General features: G+C 47.6%; 1 protein-coding gene across 4 annotated transcripts in view; it reads left to right on the top strand.

Moving 5' to 3' along the window:
* The window catches only part of SEZ6L (seizure related 6 homolog like), a 200,709-nt gene that overhangs the window by 129,960 nt on the left and 46,964 nt on the right, over positions 1-23,785 (top strand). For all 4 annotated transcript variants that reach the window (XM_060311160.1, XM_060311161.1, XM_060311159.1 and 1 more), the window contains exons 6-9: positions 2,753-2,918; positions 5,548-5,714; positions 6,113-6,307; positions 8,114-8,252. In XM_060311160.1, coding sequence (XP_060167143.1) covers positions 2,753-2,918; positions 5,548-5,714; positions 6,113-6,307; positions 8,114-8,252 — 667 coding nt within the window. The remainder of the gene's footprint in view (positions 1-2,752; positions 2,919-5,547; positions 5,715-6,112; positions 6,308-8,113; positions 8,253-23,785) is intronic.

Genomic DNA, 23,785 nt, shown 5'->3' with positions numbered 1-23,785 from the left:
GCATTTTCCTAATGGCTAATGACATTAGTATCTTTTCATACGCTTGTTGGCCATTTGTATATCTTCTAGGGGAAATGTCTATCCAAGTCCTTTGCCCATTTTTAAAATTTGGTTGTTTGTCTTTTTCTTGAGTTGTAGGAGTTCTTTATATATTCTGGATACTAGACCCTTACCAGATATATGATTTGAAAATATTTTCTCCCACTCTGTGGGTTGTCTTTTCACTTCTTGATAGTGTCCTTAATTTTGACAAAGTCTAATTTGTGTAATTTTTGTTTGTTGCTTGTGCCTTGGATATGACAGCTGCCATATTTTGAGCCCAGTCCATATGCCAGGGCTCTGATAAATCCTCACAGCAATCCTACATGGTGGGAACAATATCCCCATTTTACAGATGAGGAAACTGAGGCCCATGGAGGTGAAGTTTCTCCCTCAAAGTCACCAGATAGAAATTGAACTGAGTCCAGAACCCTTCTCTCCTGAGCTCTTTTCCTTACACCTGCACTGTTCAAAGTGCAATCTGCAGACCAGTGGGTTTATTAGAAATACACAATCCCAAGCCCCATACAAAACCAAGCGAATCAAAATCTACATTTAAGATGCTCCTTTTGTGGTTCATGTGCACATTATAGATTGAGAAGCACTCTGTACCACACTCTGTCTGCCCCAGTGGCCATAACCTTGACCATCCTCAGTTATCAAGAGAGCAAATCTCTCTTAGATTCTCAAAAGTCCTGACCATGGCCAGGAAAGTGTAGGCTGCCCACATTAACTGAGCACCTTCTCTGTGCCAGGCCATGAGTCACGTACAAGGAGAATACTGGGAATAAGAAAACATCACTCCTGCCCTCCAGGCATTCATATAGTCAGTAGAATTCAAAATGCAAATGAGAGCTGATGATAAATTCTCAGATTTAATTGTTGCAGTATCGTTCCCCCAAGGCCCTTCAGAATTTTTCTTTTTTTTTTTTTAACAAAGAAAAAAAATTCAAACCATAGGGAAGTTGGTCTCCATGCCTCCCTCACGTTAATTTTTATCTATGTGTGAAATCAGAGAGAATTAAGCCTCAATTTGTGCTAAGAAAGACGGATGGGGAGCCGCGGCTGGCAAATTGAAAGCAGTCATCAGTCGGCTTAATAAGGCAAGGAGTGGGCGCAGAGAGGCCGCAAACGAGTGGCAGCTCGGGGAGGACAGATGGCCGACGCCCCCACCAGGGACAGTGTCCATCTCCTTGGCTCCTGAGCTATGGGGCAGTCATGCTGGCTACACTTTGAGCACCTACTCTGTGCCAGGGACAGTGCCAAGCCCTCTACATGCAGTGTTGCATTGACTTAACCACCACAGTCCCATAAAGAGGGTGGAATTAGTATTAACATTTTACAGTGACCTAGAGGTTCGGAGATCTTCAGTGGCTCGTCCTAGATCCACAGCAGATAAGTGGCGCTGGCCAGATTTGAACCTTCACTTTTGGATGGGGATTCAGGAGAGGTAGCTGGAGAGCCTGCGTCCCAGTGCTCTGTCCGTGGTCCTGAAAGAACTACGGTACAAGACCTCTTGGTAGTGTCTCTGCTGTACGTCACAGCAGAGTCCAGAGCAGAGAAGGGAGCTATCTGCCTTTCTCATCAGTGCACGTCCTTATTAGTCATGCAGTCATTCAGCAAACATTTAATGAAAACCAAATATCCTAAAAATAAGTCTACCTCCCCACATTTGTATAACTCTTTCTAGTTCACAAATCACTTTTTAATATTTATTAAATTTTTATGATAAAAGTAATACATGGCTCTGGTAAAAAAAAAAAAAATTCCAAGAAAGTGTTGAAGACTGTAGCAAATCACTTTTACATTCCTGGTCTCAGTTGATCCTTGCATATAGCTCATTGAAATGGATGTAGCGGACCATTTTCTAGCTTCTTTTTTCCCACGTAAAATATAGTGAATATTGTCCTGTGTTCTCAAGTTCTTTGAGAACATGTTTCTTCAAAACTATATGAATGACACGTATTTATTTCACCAAGCATCTGTACACGGACATTCATGTTCCTTCTGTTTTTTGCTCTTAGAGGCAATCTGGCAGTGAACATCCTCATTCATACATTTTTGTGAAACTCTCTAAATCTTTTCTTAAGGGAAATTCCCAGAACCTTAATCACTAGGTCAGAGTGTTTGAACATATTTTCCAGAGTTTTCATCAGATTGCCCTCCTGAAAGGCCACAGCAACTTGCAATCTAACCACTCCTGAATGAGAGTGACCATTTCCCATCACTGGAGATAGCTTTCCAGTTCATTGCTGCTTTTTATCTTGACCAATTAGGTGGATAAAGATAGAATATAGTTTAGATTTGCATTTCTTTTATCACCAGTGAGGCTGTGTTTTTTTGGTGCTTACTGAGTAATAAAAGTATATTTCTTCTTTTGAGAACTGCCTATTTATGTCCTTCTTAATTACCATTTTGTAGTTAGGAATCAGGGCACAGCCAGCGCATGGAAGAATCCTTAAATCACAGCCATTCATTCCCCACCATGGAACGCACATGGCAATGGTTCTAATCATGGAATTAGACCACCTGTCAAACAAGATGAACCTGTCTCAGGAGGATGGGACTTTTCCCATGGTTTCTCTCTTCCCCAGCCTATTTCCTCCCATGAAGGGGTGGGGAGTGGGGAAGGATGAAACCCTCACTTCCTCTCTCTCTCTGTCTCTCTCTGCAATCTTCTCACTGCCCACCCACCCCTACTCTCTGACCCCAGCCCCTTGTGGAGGGGCGGTGCACAACGCCACCATCGGCCGCGTCCTGTCCCCAAGTCACTCTGGAAATACCAATGGGAGCCAGTTCTGTGTGTGGACGATTGAAGCTCCAGAGGGCCAGAAGCTGCATCTGCACTTTGAGAAGCTGTCACTGCATGAGAAGGACAGGTAAAACTCTGAGCGTCCCCAGCCAGCCTCACTCCTTCCCAGAGTGTTAGAACGCGGCTTGGGATTTGGAGTCTTGAAAGGACTAAAATGCTGCCTCATGGACGTCAAGAAAGGAAGAGCTGGGGAGGGTGGCAAGGATATTAGAGACCATCATCTTTGATCTCTTCCTTTTACACATAAGGAAACTAGAGGGGAAGGGACTCACCCTAGTCACACAACAGGGTAGGGGGAGAGACAAGAAGGGAATCCAGTTCCCCGACCTCGAACTGCCCCATCCCTTCTCCTGCGCATCCCTTTTTGCAGTTGAACAAGGAGGGAGTGTTTACTGAGCATCAGCTCTGTGCCCAATCATGTATTAGCCTCCATGGAGAACAGGAGAGAAGTAGGAAACATTGGTTCCTGGCAGTTGAGATGGAAAAACCAGACTTATGTACAAGAAGGAACTAGAGAAGATACAAGACATCTAAGCAAGAGTATGTCCGTAGATGCTAAGTTATATGCACAGAATCCAGAATCTGAAAACTCTGAGAACTTATTCTAGAATATTCTGGAATGTTCTAGAAAATTAGGGTCTTAGCTGCTTAGACTTGCTGTCTTAGGTTGAGTTTCCTTGGAAACAGACAGAGTGACAAAGATGTGAGAGAAAGTGGTTTGTTTGGGAGCTGATCTTAGCACCAGGAAAATGAGCAGAGAAGGAAAGGGAGTAGATACAGTATGTATTAGTAGGCAGGTGACTGCAGAGACAACTGGGTCTCTATCTTCTGCGGGCCTCCAGGAAGCTGCGTTGAGCAGGGCTCAGAGCGTTCCTATCGGAGGGTGAGGGAGCTGGGTATTTATCCACCCCCACCATCCATGTTGGAGGAGGCGTGCTCCTGGACACACTGACTCCCCAACACTGCCTGCCACCCTTGGAGCTGGCTGATTCTCAGAGACTCTGGAAGCCAGCCGAAAATGGGTAAGGAAAGAGTGCTATGGGGATGTGGGTAGGGCACCGACAGAGTGTCGGCACCTTAGAATTCTGGAATTGTCCGATGTTGATCTTAGAATTATATAGTGTCCTGGCTTCTTTGAAGCTTCAAATCTAGACCATTAACCTCTAGGAAAGGATTCTGAGAGAAAATACCAGAAAACTGAATAAGTTACCCAACTCTGGAGGCTACTTCCTTCCAAGTCATCCAGCTTTATCCTGAACAACTCCATATCAATAAATCACTACTTTAAAGTACAAGGTGTGGGGCTTCCCTGGTGGCACAGTGGCTAAGAATCCGCATGCCAGTGCAGGGGACATGGGGTCGAACCCTGGTCCGGGAAGATCCCACATGCCGCAGAGCAACTAAGCACGTGCACCCCAACTGCTGAGCCTGCGCTCTAGAGCCCGCGAGCCACAACTGCTGAGCCCACGCGCTGCAACTACTGAAGGCCGCACACCTAGAGACTGTGCTCTGCAACAAGAGAAGCCACCATAATGAGAAGCCCACTCACCACAACAAAGAGTAGGCCCCTGTCATCACAACTAGAGAAAGCCCATGCAGCAATGAAGACCCAACGCAGCCAAAAATAAATAAATTTATAAAAAAAAAGAAATTCTCTTCCACCTGGGAACTCTGGGAGCCAGTGTAGACACACACACTAACTTCCCCATTCCTAGCAGCGAGAGAGCAGAGATCATTGTCCCTCATCTCCCATCAGTTAGATGATGGCTGCTCTCAGAGTTTGTTAATTCCCTGACACACTGGCCTGTCACCTGTGCCAGTAGCTGGGGCGCTCCAGAGAAAGCCTGCAGGAAAAGGAACACAAGTGCAGAGAAATGGTAAGAGCCTTGAGGAGCAACTAAGCACATGCGCCACAACTACTGAGCCTGCGCTCTAGAACCCACGAGCCACAACTACTGAAGCCCGCACACCTAGAGCCTGTGCTCCGCAACAAGAGAAGCCACTGCAATGAGAAGCCCGCGCACCACAATGAAGAGTAGCCCCTGCTCACCGCAACTAGAGAAAGCTCAGTGGGTAGGGAACTGGGGACTAAAAATTGGGACTCCTGACTGCAGGCACGGTGGTCTTAGGAGATAAAAATCAGTGACAGAGTGTAGTAGGGGTCCAATGCTTGGTCATTTGACTTGCATACCGACTCTGTCCTGCGCACTTTATATCCATGGTCTCTAATCCCCACACTCTGGTGTAGGTGTGCTTGTACCCATTTTACAGATGAAACAGAGGCTCAGTGGGGTGCAGTGTTTTTGTCCAAAGTCACTCAGCTCAGAAGTTAAAGTCGGAACTCTGTCTGATTATATATATATCAGTGTTTCAGGAATGATATTAGCCCAATCATCGCAGCTTCTCAATTAGTAATAATAATCAGTATCTATTAATTCATCTGGTCATTACATCACACCCAGCACTTTCCTTAAGAGCTCAGAGTCTATCCATGAGTCTGGGACAAGCATTGTACAGAAAGGGAGACAAATTCGAATAGATGAAGCAGAGTGCGCGGGCGAGTATGGGGTGAAATCGGGATGTGAGTCTGGGATTGAGGCCGCGGAGTGGGTGGTCACAGCACACACCTCCCACTGCTGTGTATCAGCGGCCCGAGAAGACCTCATATTGGCTCTTGTCTCCTTCCCCACTGCCAGGATGATGGTCTACAGTGGGCTGACCAACAAATCCACTCTTCTCTACGACTCCCTCCAAACCGAGAATGTCCCCTTTGAGGGCCTGCTGAGTGATGGCCACACCATCTGCATCGAATTCACGTCTGACCAGGGGCGGGTGGCCTCAGCCTTCAACATCCGGTTCGAGGGTGAGGGTCCCGGAGGCTGCCCCGTCTCCTAGGGTGGCAGCGTGGGAGCAGGGGAAGCATGGCGGGGCCGGGTCATGGGAGGTAGAAATCTGACCTGCAAAGGATTGGGGAGAAGCCGTAGCTAGAGTGACTCTTGGACTTCCCAAGGCCGCCTCTGCAGGGTTGGGAGAGCAGAGGTTCTTGTTCCCATTTTAGATAAGAAATAATGAGGCCCGAGAAGCCAAGTGAATGGCCTAAGGGCCCTCAGCAGGTCAGTGGGAACTGGAATGTGGGGTCTGGTACCCGTTTCCCTTGGGGCTTCCCTGAACAGCAGGAGGGGCCCCTGCTTCTGAGACACAGCCCTGTGAGCCACCCCTGACTCATTTGAGCGGCTGCCCTCTTTTGTGTCCTGGCCCCAGCCTTTGAGAAAGGCCACTGCTATGAGCCCTACATTCAGAATGGGAACTTCACCACGTCTGACCCGACCTATAACATCGGGACCATAGTGGAGTTTACCTGCGACCCCGGCCACTCCCTGGAGCAGGGCCCGGCCATCATTGAGTGTATCAACGTGCGGGACCCATACTGGAACGACACGGAGCCCCTGTGCAGAGGTGAGTGGGTCACAGCCCTCCTCCCAGGGCACCCCAGAGCCCTCCACCCCTTCAGATGAAAGGCCCAGCTTATATACCGATTTTAGGAGTAGAATCCTTTCTGGAGCTCACCCTCCTTTGGGTCAGGTTTGCTGCTGGTCCTTGAGAAAATCACAAAATGGGTAAAATTGAAAAGTTGCCTTTTCCTCCAGGCACAAGACCCCATCATGCACAGCTTGGTGAGAAGATCGCTGCATGGATTTCAGCTCCTACCTGTGCTATGCAGACATGTGCAGTGCACAGCCTGCCCAACAGCACATGGCAGCCCTGAGTCTAATTAATGATAATGATAACAGTTGTTAATAGGAGTGCAAAAAACTGTGTTTTTGTGCAGGCACTGCACAAAAACTGTGCAGGCACTCTGTGCCTTATCTGATTTAATCCTCGCTACAACCCTGTGAGGTGCATATTATTATTGATCCCGTGTACAGCTGAGGAAACAAGCTGTGACGTGACATGCTTCAGAACACACTGAGGGTAATTGGCAGAGGTGGGAATGGAACTCAAGTCTCTCTGTTCTCAGAGACCTGTGCCCTGAGCCCCTTTGGACAATGTCAGCTGTGTGGAATCCTCATCTACGGGGACTCCCAGTGCCCTGCCCTCCCCTATTTCTCCGTGTTCAAGGCCACTGAGCCACCCCGAGCCTGGACCCATGTGGGGAATGTGGAGTAATGAACAGAGCCCTGGCTCCCGGCAGCCGCCACCTGGATGGTGGTTGGCGTGAAATCACAGCCTTGCCGTGGTGAGGGATTGATCCCTGTATTAAATGTGCTGGTTTAACAGAGTGGAATTTATTGGTGCTTTGGCCTCTGCCACACTGAGAATTTTCCAAAGCAGTAAACACAGAGTGAAATTTAAAGGGCCAGGTGCCAGGTGCGGCCACATCTCTGCTTCCAGTTCAGAGCCAGGGCGTTCCACAGTAACGTTAAGAATTACTGAACGCTTACCTTGTGCCAGGCGTTGTGCTGTGTTTGACATCCATGAGCTCACTTAAGCCTCAGAATAACCCAGTGAAGTCAGCACTGGTGTTTCTCCCTGCTCTACAGAGGGAGGCATCTGAGGCTCCAGGAACTTATTACATGCCTTGTCACAGAGCCTTTGGTGGCAGAGGCAAGACTCGAACCCAGGTCCATCTGACTAGAATGTACCATCTCTAGTTACTATTCACCCTACTCAAGGGGAGGGCTATTAAGGATGCACTTGAAACTTTGAACTCTGTCGTTCGTCCTGAAAGAACTACAGTCATCCTTCAGTATCCACAGGGCACGGGTTCCAAGGCACACCCCCCCACGCCCCCAATACCAAAATCCGTGGATGTTCAAGCCCGTTATATAAAAGGGCACATCCTCTCATATACTTTAAATCATCTCTAGATTACTTATAATTCCTAATACAGTGTAAATACTGTGTAAATAGTTGTAAATACAATGCAAATGCTATGGGAATGTCCTAAATGCAATGTTAACGCTATGTGAATAGTTGCCGGTGAGTGGCAAATTCAAGTTTTGCTTTTTGAAACTTTCTGGAATTTTTTTTTCAAATATTTATGATCCCCTGTCGGTTGAATCCATAGATGCAGAACCCACAGTACGATGTCCTTGCCCCACCTTTGCCAAATTTCAGCTAAAGGAGGCAGGTGGCCAGTCCTAATTTAATCATTCCGCACACATGTATGGACTGTCTGACTTCATAGACCACACTCTTAACTGTTACACCAGATCTGCTTCCTTATGAGTAATGTGTGTGTGTGTGTCTGTGTCTTTACAGCCATGTGTGGTGGGGAGCTCTCTGCCGTGGCCGGGGTGGTGCTGTCCCCAAACTGGCCAGAGCCCTACGTGGAAGGTGAAGATTGTGTCTGGAAGATCCACGTAGGGGAGGAGAAACGGATCTTCTTAGATATCCAGTTGTGAGTGTTTATGATGGGTGGACCCCCCAGGCCAGCCAGTTGGGGAAGAAATTGCTCCTGCTTTATTATTTCAACCAATATTAATTAAGCATCTACTGCGTGTCAGGGACTGTGCAAAGAACTGGTGTCCTTATGGTGAGGAAGTGACAACATCATACACACCCAGAAGGAGTTCCTGTCCTCAGGAAAGTCAGTTGTCTAAGGAAACAGGCACTAAGTGAGGAATTGCAGCGATGTAGCTTTGTTAAGCACTGTAAGGAAAGGTGCCTGATGCCATGAGATTCTATAACGGGGACTTGATATAAAGAGGAAGGTCAGAAAAGCCTTCCCTGAGGATCTGACAAAGCTCAGAACTAAAGGATGAATTGGAGTGAATTCATCCAAGAAGGAACAGAGTATGCAGAGGCCCTGTGACAAGAGCAGGCACAGCATTTTCAGAGGACCGAATGGCTAGTATGGTCAGGAGGAGGAGGGAAATATAACATGTACACTCTGTACCACAGTAGTTTATTTTCCTATCTATCTCTCTCAACTAGACCAGAAGGTCCTTGCAGTCAGGACCTGGTCTGATTTATCTCTGTTTCAGGGTCTAACACAGAGCCTGACACATAGTAGATGCTCAGAAAATGATTGCTGAATGAAGAAATGCTGTCATGAATGGACTTACCTGGCTATGTGGCTGTTCCCAATATTCAGTGGGGGTACCTATTAGATGCTCCATCCAGAACTTTCCCTAACTCCCCAGGAATCAGGAGAAGGGGACAGAGACACACAGTGGTGGCTAGAAAAGCAGAAGAAAGGGCTGTCCAGCAGATCCAGACACGTGGCTGGGACAGTGAGGGGATGGCAAGTTTGGAAGAGCCTCTCTGGATGCAGCCTAGGGGTCAGCTCTCCCCTCAAGCCTGAAGTAGAAACCCACTTGTGTGGGAAGCATGACTTGGGTGCTGCTTGGCTTTGCAGAGGAGCCTGGCGAGAGGGAAATTATTTGCAAGATTTTGTGCCAGCACCCTACTGTTTTGATTACTGTAGCTTTGTAGTATAGTCTGAAGTCAGGAATTGTGATCCCTCTAGCTCCATTTTTCTTTCTTAAGATTGTTTTGGCTCTTCGGGGTTTTTTGTGTTTCCACACAAATTTAAAAATTTTTTGTTCCAGTTCTGTGAAAAATGCCATTGGTAATTTGATAGGGATTGCATTGAATATGTAATTGCCTTGGGTAGTATAGTCATTTTAACAATATTGATTCTTCCAATCCAAGAACACAGTATATCTTTCCATCTGTTTGTGTCATCTTCAATTTCTTTCATCAATGGCTTATAGTTTTCTGACTACAGATATTTTGCCTCCTTAGGTAGGTTGATTTCTAGGTATTTTATTCTTTTTGATGCAATGGTAAATGGGAGTGTTTCTTTAATTTCTCTTCCTGATATTCTGTTGTTAGTGTATAGAAATGCAACAGATTTCTGCATACTAATTTCATATCCTGCAACTTTACTGAATTCATTGATGAGCTCTAGTAGTTTTCTGGTGATAGGAAACCCCATTCTAAAGCTCCTTCCTCCAGGAAGCCTTCCATGGCTCCCCACTGCCCTCATGACAAATATAAATTTATGGTCCCAGTTGATGAGCACCCCGCCACCAGAAGTTGCTGGGCAAACCACCTCAGTCTTCAGCCAGGAGAAGAGGAAATCAACTCCTGATATCCTGGCTTCTGCTGAAGGTCCTCCAGCTCCATGCCCCAAGACATGGTCTGTGGTCCCCTCCCTTCTGCCCAGCTCAGCATCCTCTCCTCACAGCACGCATCCCTTACGGGTGGTTTTGCTTCACCAAGACTGACCCACATCTCCCCTTGGTGTCAGAGGCTTGAAAGAGGAAACAGGAAAATGGGAACCCTGCTTTCATCCCCTCCAGGCATCAAATATTCAATTAACCTTCATCTCAACATGGGATGGGGTTTTATTTCCACTACAAAGCGCACGATGCAGCAGCCCATCCAGGAAACTGGAGCATTTAAGCAGAAATACTTCCCCAAAGCCAGGCCACCAGCAGCGTTAGCGTCAGAAAAGGAAGCCTTGCAGGGGGCGCTTTCTTCTGATCATCTTGGCAACTCTAGAAGTGAGTGCTGGCTAGGAGGGAGGACCCCTGGGCTCCCTCCTCTGTGCCCTGACAGTGGTCCCTGAGCAGCTCTGGACCCGTCACCCAGCCTCTCTGGGCCTCACACTCCTTCTCTGCAAAGGGACGGGTTGCCTTGAACAGAGAGGATGCAAACGCTGACTCCTGCAAGGTCAGGCAAGTATCATAAAATGGGAAGTGGGGCTGTGTGAGATAATGTAGAGCTGGGGGAACTGTGTTGAAGTGGGAACTACATCCCCACCTAACATCATGTAAATTCAAATTTTTAAAAAGTTTATTTTATTAAAGTATAGTTGATTTACAATGTTGTGTTAGTTTCTGGCATACAGCAAAGTGATTGTTATATATACATATATATATATACACATATACATGTATATCTATGTATACATATGTATATGTGTACATGTATATGTGTATATATACACATATGTACCTATATATGCACATATATGTTATATATACATATATATGTATATGCCACCATATATACATTCTTTTCCATATTCTTTTCCGTTACAGTTTATCACAGGATATTGAATATAGTTTCCTGTGCTATACAGTAGGACCTTGTTGTTTATCCATTCTCTCTATATAATAGTTTGCATCTGTTAATCCCAAACTCTCAATCCTTCCCTTCCTCTATCCCCCTCCCCCTTGGCAACCACAAGTCTGTTCTCTATGTCTATGAGTCTGGTTTTGTTTCATAGATAAGTTCATTTGTGTCATATTTTAGATTCCACATATAAGTGATATATGGTATTTGTCATTCTCTTTCTGACTTACTTCACTCAGTATGAAAATCTCTAGGTCCATCCATGTTGCTGCAAATGGCATTATTTCATTCTTTTTTATGGCTGAGTAGTATACTCTGTGTGTGTGTGTGTGTGTACGTGTGTGTGTGTGTGTGTGTGTGTATATATATATATACACACACACACACACACACACACACCACATCTTCTTTATCCATTCATCTGTTGATAGACGTTTAGGTTGCTTCCATGTCTTGGCTATTGTGAATAGTGCGGCTATGAACATAGGGGTGCACATATCTTTTCGAATTAGAGTTTTGTCTGGATATATGCCCAGGAGTAGGATTGCTGGATCATATGGCAACTCTATTTTTAGTTTTTTTTGAGGAACCTCCATACTGTTCTCCATAGTGGCTGCACCAATTTACACTCCCACCAATAGTGTAGGAGGGTTCCCTTTTCTCCACACCCTCTCCAGCGTTTGTTATTTGTAGATTTTTTAATGATGGCCATTCTGACCGGTGTGAGGTGGTAACTCATTGTAGTTTTTTTTTAGTTTCTTTTTTGGCTGCATTGGGTCTTTGTTGCTGCGCGAGGGCTTTCTCTAGTTGCGGTGAGCGGGGGCTACTCTTCGTTGCTGCGTGCGGGCTTCTTGTTGTGGTGGCTTCTCTTGCTGTGGAGCACGGGCTCTAGGTGCGCGGGCTTCAGTAGTCATGGCATGTGGGCTCCGTAGCTGTGCTCATGGGCTCTAGAGCGCAGGCTCAGTAGTTGTGGCACACAGGCTTAGTTGCTCCACGGCATGTGGGATCTTCCCCGACCAGGGCTTGAACCCATGTCCCCTGCATTGGAAGGCAGATTGTTAACCACTGTGCCATCAGGGAAGTCCCTCATTGTAGTTTTGATTTGCGTTTCTCTAACATAAATTCAATTTGTTAAAATAATGCCCCCTCCCCTCCAAAAAGTATCTGCTGGTCAGATTCAGACTTGAGGGACCACAAGTCTAGATCCTTTCTCATGGAGGTGATAAAGAAAGCCATTTTCATCATTGAGCACTCAATGTTTGCAAGGTTCTTTCCAAATGTTAATTAATTTACTCCTCAAAGTTCTCCTAGAAGGAAGATGCAACTATTATATTCAACTTATTCCACCTGCCTTCTTACCTCTTACTTGGATGTCTAAGAGGCATCTCCAACGACGTGTCCCCAAACTTAAACCCTTGATTCTCTTTCTCCAAACCTATTTCGCCTCATCTTCCCATCTCAGAAAGGAGTCACCCATCCTGCCTGCTGCTCAGACCCAAAGGATGCGGAGTTATTCTAGAGCAGGAGGACACTGGTCAGCATTCCACAACGGCTTTTCTTGACAAGTGGGGTGGGGAGCAACTTCCTGATTTGCAACATTTGCCAATTTCCATGGTGTAAATACTCCCACTGTGGCCAATATTAAGCAACCAACACAAAGCCAACAGGGTCACCAAATGCCTGGACAGTTAACAGTCAGCGCACATGGCCCAGTAGGAGCCACCGGCTCCAGCACACTCCCTGTGAACAGGATTCTTCCCGTTCTCCTACACCTGTACCCAGGGCCTCAGTACATCCCGTTGATTCTACTCAAGACTTCAATCTGCCTGGAGTTGAAGCATCTCTGACACCCCCACTGCCACCACCACTGTGGTCTAAGCCCCCGCTGTCTCGTCCTCAGTTGTCTCCCTGCTCCTGCTTTTGTCCCTTTGGGGGCTGTTTTTAACCCAGCACCCTCCCTGGGTGATCACATCATGCTCTGCCTCAAACCCTGCAATAGCTCCTCATTCTATTCAGAGTAAAAGCTGAAGTTCTTACAAAAGCCCTATGTGATCTGACCCTGGTTACGGCTCCTGCTTCACTTCTTTCCACTCTCCTCCTTGGTCTCTCCTTTTGGCCGCACTGGCCTCCTTGCTGTTCTGTAAACATACCTCAGGGCCTTCGCACTGGCTGTCTCCTACCACCCCACCGCCACCCCGCCCTGGAATGCTCTGCCCTGAATATCCATATAGCTCACTCCCTAGCTTCCTGCAGGTCTCTGCTCCCATATTGCCTCCTCTGAGATGTCCCTCAACACCCTTATCTAAATTAGCAGGGGGCTTCCCTGGTGGCGCAGTGGTTAAGAATCCGCCTGCCAATGCAGGGGACACAGGTTCGAGCCCTGGGCCGGGAAGATCCCATATGCTGCGGCGCAACTAAGCCCATGTGCCACAATTACTGAGCCTGCGCTCTAGAGCCCGTGAGCCACAACTACTGAAGCCCGCACACCCAGAGCCCATGCTCTGTGACAAGAGAAGCCACTGCAATGAGAAGCCTGCGCACCGCAACGAAGAGTAGCCCCCACAAGCTGGCAAGTAGCAACGAAGACCCAATGCAGCCAAATAAATAAATTAGCAGGACCTGGAGAAAAAGCTTTCCTGAGAAAGCAACTTTTCTAAGTGGGCGGTTCTCAACCAGGGATGATTTTGCACCACCCCCTGCCCCGGGACACTTAGCAATGTCTGGAGGCATTTCTGGTTGTCATAATTGGTATGTGTTGGGAGGGGGGAGATGCTACTGGCTTCTAGTGGGGAGAGTCCAGGGATGCTGCTAAACATCCTGCAATGCACAGGACTGCCCCCACCGAGGAATTAGCGGACCCCAAATGTCAGTAGTGCTAAAGCAGAAAAACCCTGATCTATGCTGAACCGAGACCAAAGGACAGATAGAAGATGAGCAAAGTTGGAGGGAACAGTGTTCCAGCCAAAAGGAACAGCATGTGCTAAGGTCCAGAAGCAGGAAAGCGTGACTCTCTTGTTATTGGTCTGTAATATGGAATATATGCTGAGCGTTTAATGCATCCCAGGCATTCACATCCCAGGCACCTTCACAACAAGCACATGCAGTGGGTCCTCGTATTATCTCCATTTTACAGAGGAGTAAACTGACGCTTATAGAGTAGAACAGTGACTATGATCACATGGCTGGGATTCCAGCTCTGCTTGCCCTGTCTCCAGGGTCTGTGTTCTTCACCAGCTCATGAGAGGAGCTAGAGGAAGCCCTGTGTGTCTGGAGCTCAGAGATACAGGAGGCGTGGCATCAACAAGGAAGCAGTAGGATCAGGCAGGGCCTTGAAAGCCACATGAGGAAGTCTGGCCTTGCCCAAACTCGGCAGCAGGGGAAGGGGTTTAGGAGCTCGCAGGGTTGAGCCTTTGCAGAAGGGAGCTGAACGCGTGGGTCCCAGCCCGAGGCTCCCCGGCAAACCCTGGCTCACGCTCGGCAGAGCGGCATCTGGGCCCGGCACCCCCTTCCTCCCACTGAGGGAGTGAAAATAGCGTCTCGCCAGCGAAGAATGCACGAGGCCCAGGAGCTGCTGGGTTTAAATTATCTTGCTCGGTTTCCGCTGACAGTTTTAGTAAACTAATTTGGGTTTGATAGTAAAAATAATTCCATCCTCGGGGCCCCTCACGTGGCCTAAGTGTTTGCAGTTGTTATTTATCACGTTGGCGAAGGGGAAGGAGTTTGCACTGCTGACCGAGCTGGGTAGGTCGCCCATAGTAGGTGCTGGAATGTTTGCTGAGTCATGAGGATATCAGCTGAGTGTGCCACGTGAGAGGGGACTTTTCTTCCCCTCATCCACTGGGCAGGTCTGTGGTGCTGTGGGTGTTAGGATAACGGTTCTAATTAGCCATCATTTATGAAAGACCTACTGTGTCCTAGGCCCTGAGCTGCATCGTTTATACCCATGAGCAATAATGAACGTGAACATTATTACACAGAGATAATAATTACATAAATTAGCGCTAATGTGAGTAGAGATAATTACAGAGGGGTAATTACCCAAATTTAGAGATAATGTATGCAACGCACATCACGTGGGGTCTGGCACCTAGTTGGCACTTCGTAAATGAAGACTGCAATTGCCAGGAAGCCTCATGAGACAGCTGTTCTCATCACCGCTTTATGGTTTTGGAAATGACAGCACAGAAAGGTGAATCGGCTTCCTCAGGTCACACAGCTAATGAAGGACAGAGCCAGGGCTTGTGCACACACTGTAGCGTCTACTTTCATTGACTTGAACGGCCTTTGGGGGCACCAGCTATATGTCTCAGTGATGAAGCAGGAAGGCTCCCAGGCCTCCAGCAACTCAAAGGTCAGGAAGGGAAGTAGGGCCATGAACAAGATGCAGGCAAAGTGCTGTGGCTGGAGGAATGGGGCGGGGGGTGGGGGGCAGTATGGGGCACTGGATTTACCTCTGCGCATTGTGGAAATGTCACAGAGCGGGTGACATCCAAGCAGGATTCTGAAGAGTGTCAGTTGGTCAAACTGTAATGGGGGAATGGCATTCCCCGAGAGGCCCTTGTGATCAAAGGACCCAAGCAGTGTTATAGTGACCAATAAGCACCCAGTGGATGCCCTGAATTGCAGCATTAATTAGAACCCTCTGCCTTGTATTGTCAGTATTACAGATAAGAAGGGGTGGGTGCATAAGGTGAGTCAGGAGCCCCCAGGCTAAACCTTCTTCCCACCCCAAATGCCTAGTCCCTAACCCACCATGTACCTCCCAGCTCCATCAGGAGTCTGCTGCTTACCCTAAAATGCAACCAAGCATGAATCTTTTACATCCTTAAGCATTTCTTAAATCTCTCTTCTCTCTTGCTCTTGCTCTCTCAAAGTGTAAAACATAGAAAGGAGAATAAAAGAACTAAGGAATGGTTGGAGAAGACATTCTAGAATGGAAGAGCTGGGAGGTGCCCAGAGAGGGGAGGTAACTTGCCCAGCATCGCACAGCAAGTCAGAGTTAGGACCTGAAAGATAGCCTGAGTGTGGCCACAAGAGCCGAGCCCAGGGGCCAGCCTTGAAGATGCCACATGCCAGAGGAGACACGAAGGTTCTAGAGTCAAAAAAAGAATTGCCTTTAAAGCCTGACTGTACTTCTTACTGGCTCTGTGGCCTCAGGCAGATGACTGAAGGTGGTGATCCCTGCCTCACAATGGGATGTTTTATTTACTTTATCCCCAGGGCCTGGCATACAGTAAGTGCTCAATAAATATTTGTTGAATGAAAGAGAGAGAGAGATGGTGAGTGTGTATGTTAGTTAAACAATACGTAAAGTTCTTAGTAAGGTTTCTGGCATAAAATAGGCAAATAACCATCCCTACTATATGCCAGATTTTTGGTTAAACATTTGGCAGGAATTATTACATGAATGATAATGGCAGTTATCATCAGCATCAAAATCATTGTCTAAATTCATTGAGCGCTTACTGTTTGCCAGTCACTAAGTGCTTTCCCCATGTAAAGTCATTTAACTCTTCACCAAGAAACCTATGTGATAACATTATGATTACCCCCATTTCACAGATGGGAAAACTGAGGCTCAGAGAGGTGAAGTCACTTGCCCAAGGTCACACAGCTAGAAAGAGGCCAAGTCAGGATTTGAACACAGGTCTCTGAGGCCAAAGCCGGTGTTATAACCACCCAATAAATGGTAATGAGGTGCTCCACAAGGGAGAAATCCCTTGCCCCATCTTACAGAAAAAGAAATTGAGGCTCAGAGAGGTGCCTTTCTCCCATTTCCTGGACACCTACATATGTTTCTGGAAGAACAGAATTTCAGCCAAGCTCCAGCTTGCCTTTCTTAGCTCCACTGTGGGGCACAGCCCCAAATATCTCCCTGTTTATGGGCCCCAGCACAGTCCTCCAACCAGGAAATAAAAGAACCTAATGACAAACCCCAGTAACCATATGATTGATAGCTGTGGAATATTTCTCTTCAGCTGCTGCCAGCCTGTTCTGTGCTAAGTTAATTCCAAGCCCTAAAAATTAAGTGCCTGTCCGGAGGCACTTCCGTCCATCAAACAGAGATATAGCTGCTTTGGGTGGAAAGAACTCAGCTCAAGAGCCAGACAAGAAGGGAGAGTCAAGACTTGAGGGCAGCCCGCCAGCAGCACAGATATCCAGACACCAACAGAAAACATGGGAGAAATGGCCACAATAGAAATGAAAGCTTTCCAATCCATTAGTGGAGGGAGAAGGGATTTCCCCAGAGCCACACATTCTAGGGAATCTGAGAGTCATTCTAGGGAATCTGAGAAGGAACAGCACAGTTCATAGGGCCCAAATTCCATCCTATTGCAGATGAGGAAACTGTGACCCAGAGATGGGAAAAGACTGTCCCAAGACCATTCTATCAGTCAGCTATGGCCATGTAACAAACTACCCCAAGCTCAGTTGTATTATTTCTCATGAGTCTACAGATCAGCAAGGTGGTTATTCTGGTCTGAGGTGGCTCACTCCTGTGTCTTTGGGCAGCTGCGGGTTAGGTAGGTGGCTCCGTGAATCGTGGCTGGCCTTTCTTACATGTTTCTTACTGGCTGTCAGACAGTCTAAGCAGCCCTAGCCTGGGATGGCTCACCTCTGCTCCACGTGTCTCTCACTCTCCAGCAGTTAGCTCGGGCTCCTTCCTGTGGCGACTGGCCAGGGTTCCACAACCATGAGCAGAAGCATTCAAGGCCTCTTGAGTGAGCCTAGACTAGGAATTTTCTCAGCATCATCTGCCGTATCCTATGGCGAGTCACAACGCAAGGGCCAGACCAGATTCAAGGGGAGGAGAAACAAGCTCCACCTCTTGGTGGCGGATGCTTGGAAGCCTCCCTGCAAAGGGTATGGACAGAGGGGCAGAGCTTTGAAATCATTTTCACACTCAAGCTACCTCAGCCAAAGAGGAATAAGGGTTAGAGCTCGGGTCTCCTGGTCCTAGTCCAAAGCTCCAAATGACATCCCTGTGCACAACTGACCCTAGGAGGTGGCCATCATTATCCCCATTTTACTGATGAGGAAACCAAGGCTCAGAGAAGTGAAGTAACTTGCCTGCAATCCCACAGCTAGGAAGTGAAGGAGACAAGATTTCTACCCAGAGCTTGGTGCCTGGCATAAAGAAAGCTCAGAAAATGTTTCTTTCTCTACCTGATGCTTCCTACTTGTGGGAGGCACTCTGGAAAGATCCTGAGTTTTTTTCAGGAAGAGGAAAAGGCTTTTTTTACCAGTGATAGGAAGTCTGGAGTTCAGGTCCTAACTCTTCTACTTATTGGCTGTATGACCTTGGATAAGTCACTTTACTTCTCTGAGCTTCAGTTTCCTATCTTTAAAAAGAATAATACTGTGGTACCCACCTCTTAGAGTTCTTGAGAAGGTAGAACTCTTGGCAAGGGCCTGATACCGTGCACACACTCAATACTTTAATTGGCAGCTCTGATGATGAGGGTGATTAATTCCTTCCATGACGTGTGAACAAATTGAGCTCCATTATACAACTACATACACACACACACACACACACACGTTGCCCCTGACCATGGGGTTTTGGTTTGACACTGAGGGATGAAGTGGCTTCATCCTAAGGCGCTCTCCAGGCACCCCACCTGATTGAACACTCCCCTTTCCCAATTTGCAAGGGATTGTTGTGGTCAGTGGTAACTTGGAAACACAAGCTCCAGGACAGGTCCTCCCGCAGCACATGCCTATTCTCTGCTCCTCAGCCATGCCAGGCTCTTCCCAGCCTTGGTGTTTGCAGCTCTGGGAGGGGACCACCCCCTGTCTCGAGCCAGGCCCCTGCTTTGCTGGTGCACACCTAGGAGCCCACGGCATTCGGATGCAATTAGATCCGACATCCTGGGAGCTGCGGCTGCTTGTCTGGTAACTACCTGACGTACAGTGGCCCCAGCACTTACTCTCCAGCAAGTGCTTAGTGAGGATCCACCACCACGCGCCTGGTGTTGCGTTAGGTTATCCGAGGCCTGGAGATAACAGTAACTCACTGCGTGCCAAACTCTTCTGAGTGCATCACCTCCATCAACTTACTTAATTCTGTAAACAACTGATGAGTTCACACGATGATGTTCCCCATGTCATAGCTGAGGACACAGATGCTCGGAGGGCTCAGTGGCTGCCAGGTTTGGACCTGGCTGTCTGACACTGAGCCCACGTCCTGCATCACCTCCCAGCCTCGCCTCACCTCACGTAGTGGGACCACATTGTCCTGATGGCAGCCAGCCTCCCTGGAGATTCTGAGCAGGCCAGTGACACGGTCAGACCTGTGGTTTAGACAGCAGACGCTGGCAATAGGCGGAGGGTGGAGGGAGGGATCAGGCAGCCAGCTGGCGGCAGAGGCCCTGGGCGTGGTCCTATGATGTGTGGCCCGGCCTGGGGAACCCCTGCACGCCCATCTTGTGCCTCCGGGGTGAGCTCAGGTGAGCCCTCGAGGTTCCAAACGGTTCGTTTTTTTCCTGGAGGACAGTTCCTACCACTCCCTGAGACTGCCCTCTGTCGAACAGGGAGTGTTTTGGCAGCTCAGACGAGCCACACCAGGCTGCACAAGGTGATGCCTTCAAGACTACGCGTCATGATGGGGATTCGAAGTGACAGGAAACGCATGTCCAGCAGCTGTCACTCCTGATTGGCGACAGCGTGGAACATCTTCCTTCAGTGATGCAGAGTCCCGGGCCCACCTCCCTCTGCACACGTGTGTGTGTGTGTGTGCGTATACTCACATATCACACACACACCATACACATCACACACGCCACACACATCACACATACCACACACACACCACTTACATCATACACACCACACACAACACAGATATCACACACTGCGAACAGACCACACACATACCATGCACATCACACACGCCACACACATCACACACACACCACTTACATCATACACACCACACACAAACACACAGAACACAGATATCACACACTGCGAACAGACCACACACACACCATGCACACGCACACCATACATAACACATACAAACCACACACACCACATACAAACCACACAAACACACACAACACACACAACACACACACGTACAAACATAACAAATCCCAATCCACCCTTAATTAAGCTCTAATTTACTTATGCTTTAATTATACTCTCTCAAGTTCAGCTCTTTCACCCTGACTTAGAGGTTCTGAAATGAAGAAGGCCTCTGGTCCCACCCACTAATTTTATAAATTTGGGGAAACTCATATCCAAAAAGAGGGAGAGATGTGGGCATCTCCACAGAGGAAAGTCAGGGAAGGGCCACCCTTGGGTCTGAGAAACCCAAGCTTCACCAGCCTGTGTCTGAATCCTTGAATTCCCAAATCCGTCCCTTAACTACTATCGAAGGAGGGGGTAGGGAGTCCAACCTTCTGAGTAGAAGGAAACTGTAGCCACTGTTTATATATATATATATATATATATTTTACAACTCATGGATTCTGAGATTTTCATCTGGGGAAACTGAGGCCCAGGCTGGGCAAGCGACTTGTTCATAGTCACAGAGCAGAGAAGCGCTGGGGGGGTGGAGGAGGAGCCCTCAGTGAGATCTCCTGATACCACACCTTCTCTGCCCTGAGCAGGCTGTATAGTTCATTGGAAATATATTTTTTCAAAGACAAACAATGCTATGTTAATTGAATTCCTGGCACTAATTATGTTAGTTGCAGCTTTCAAAAATATTATCCCCATTTTACAGGTGAGAACGTTGAGGATCAGAGAAGTTAAGTCACTTTCTCAAGGTCGCCCAGCTAGAAACCAGCACACTTAGGATTTGAACCCAGAGTCCATTCTCTTAGCACTGCCTCTCAAGATGGAGCAAAAACACCAGGGTGATTGAGGACTGATTTCTTTCTGCTTTCTCAGCAAAGCAACTGAAAAGTGTTGTTGGGTTTGCCCCTGGTCTGCAGTGCTGGGTGGGAAATGCCTTGTTGACCTTGCTGAAGTTTTGCCCACCGCATTCTGAGGTGGCTCAGTCCAGGGATGTGGCAGCTCAGCCCGTGAGGTGGTCCCAGAGGAAAGGCACATCTGGTGAGGGGATCTCTTTCTTCTCTTTCGCTTTGGGGGAGTTGGTCGAGGAGGGGGGAAAAGGTGGAGGAAAAGGAGGAAAGAAAGGCAGAACAGAGGTGGGGTCTCATCCACACTGAAGCTTCCAGGGCAGTGGCTTTCAGTCCTGGCAGCCGGCACAACCTCCTCGGGAATTTCAGCAACACTGATGCACAGGACCCACCCCCAGAGATGCTGAGGGTCCAGTTGGCCTGGGGTCCAGCCTGGACCTCCCTGGGAGTTTTTAAATCTCCCCAGAGATTCTTATGTGCAGCCAGGACTGGGCGAGGGCTGGGTCTGAGCCCGGCACAGACAAGCGCTTGGGGAGTATCTGGAGGAGAAAGAAGAGAGGAAGGAAGGAAAAGACATAGGGAAGGACAGAGAGGAACTGTTCATTTTTTACGCTTTAACGGGTCCTTTTGGGGAGCCAAAGAGATTGGTTTTCTCTGTGCTCCTTGGAGGTGACATGGTTTCTTGTCCCACCTGCCATTTTATCAAATTAAATTGAAACCAAATTAGCACTGGGCCAAAGGGCCCCTCAGCAATTCCACAGTGCGGTGAAGCACCTGGTGCTGGCTGTGCGGCTTCGTGCAGGCGCAGAGGCCTTGGGACATGGGCCTTCCTGGCGTGAGTTTACTCATCTGTGAAATGGGATTAGGACATTTTCTTGGACCACCTCACCATGTGGCTGAGGGGATGTGATGAGAAAATGAATACAAAGGAATTCTAAACAGGTCTTTCTTTAAGGCCTTCAGAAAAAATATAAGTGTTTTATAAAAGTTTTGTTGCACTTACAACTGCATTTATGGCTTCTGCTTCTCTCCTGTCCCTTATTTAAATCCGGTGTATTTAATCACCCATCTCTGCCGTCCCGCGGAGGTCCTGCCTTGACTGCAAGATGGTGTTTTCTTGGGAAAGTCATTGAACCCCTCAGTTTGCTCACCTGGAAAAAACAGATAAATTCACCATAATTCATCCGTGTAAATGACATTTATTTCACCTGTGCCAAGCCCTGCTGGGCTCCAGGGATACAGGGCATGTGCCTGCAGGGAGCTTGCAGCCCGACATGGGAGCTGACATGGGCGCTGACCTGGGCAGGTAGAGTCCTGTGGTTCAGTGCTGGGGTCTTGCCTTCCAACTACATGGGTTTAGACTCTGGCTCTCCTGTATGACCAGCTGTTTGAGCTTCAGTGTGTTTCTCTACCTCTGGGTAGCTCAGTTTGCTTATCTGTGAAACAGGTGAGAACAGTAGTCCTTAGAGTGTTTGTCTAAGGATAAAGCGAAATGGTCATCTGAAGTGCTGGGAACAGCTCCTGGCACCAAGGAAGCCTTATGAAGCCTTGGCTAGTTATTATATGGCCATAAATACAGGAGGGTGTAAGGAGCACAGAAGGACCTATAAAATGATGTCAAGCAGAGAGGAGAGGAGAGGAGAGGAGAGGCATTCAGATACAGGGGACCAGCCTGGCTAAGGCAGGTCTAGGGGCTACAAAGGATCTGGTATCCAGAGATGTTTGAGACAGCAGAGGTGGGCTGGGGCCCATCTGTGGAGCTCATGGAAGTCTTGGAAGGCTGAGAAACTGAGCTGTATTCTGTGGGCTAATTTTTGCCATTTCCACAGTCCAATTCTACTACCAGCTGCTTTTTATTTTCCCCTTCAAATTGGCTTGCATTTTTCTCTTGGCTTCCTCTAGACAAAATAATGTCCGTGAAATTAGAAGTTGGATGTGCAAACCATATATTTATATATTTTTCTAATTCACATTTAAATAAATGCATAACCATTAGACATTTCCAAATTTGTTTGTCTACCTACAATCGTCTTATGAATGCTACTCAGGAAAGACTTTGAAAGGCAAGATATCTAAGCAAGGGTCAGATGTTTGTTGGGAGGGGAATAAAGAAAAGCAAGGTGCTCATCATTTCTTTCGACACCTTCTGTGGAATATTAACTGCAGCTCACCTACCACCTTCTCCCCGCTTCCAGGGTCCTGGTTGGCTGGGGTAAGGATGGGAAGGCAGGGGCGCCCTGCAGAGCAGCGGCCGCATATGCCTTGCTTAGGTGCACACTGCCTTCTGCTGGCCAAGAGAAGATACACTTGCTGATGTGTGTCAGGTTCAAATTTGCCTTCCATCGTCACCTCTTTGGCTCTCTAGACCCTAGTGAAAGCCATAATGAGCGTCCCTCGGGCTGTTTTTATCCCTTTTGAAAAGGTACAACATTCACATGATTCAAAACCCAAAGGTACAAGAGGGTCTACTGTGAAAGCCGTTCCCACCCTTCCCCAGCAAACAGCCCCTCCCTCAAGGCAAGCGCTATACCAGTTTCTTAAGCATCCTTCCCAGACTCTTTTAAAATATTTCCAAAGCCATAACAGAAATCTCATTCCACTAAAATAAAGCCACCCAGACTAAGCAACCAGTTTAATGCTGATTTTATCACATTCTCTGTCGTGTGTGATTGGCAACAAAATGAAATAAATTGTTACCGAGAAACGTAAAATGTTTAGGAGACCAAAAAAAATGTCTATTGGAGTAAAATTGCTTTACAATATTGTGTTATTTTCTGCTGTACAATGAAGCGAATCAACTATGTATATATTATATATATATATATATATGTAAAATACCTATATCCCCTCCCTCTTGGACCTCCCTCCCACACCACCCATCCAGGTCATCACAGAGCCCTGAACTGGGCTCCCTGTGCTATACAGCAGGTTCCCACTAGCTAGCTATTTTACACATGGTAGTGTATTTATGTCA

This window comes from Globicephala melas, chromosome 13, assembly GCF_963455315.2.
Source record: "Globicephala melas chromosome 13, mGloMel1.2, whole genome shotgun sequence".
NCBI lineage: Eukaryota > Metazoa > Chordata > Mammalia > Artiodactyla > Delphinidae > Globicephala > Globicephala melas.
The sequence above is the reverse complement of the archived record's forward strand: the minus strand, read 5'-3'. Positions and strand labels throughout refer to the sequence as shown.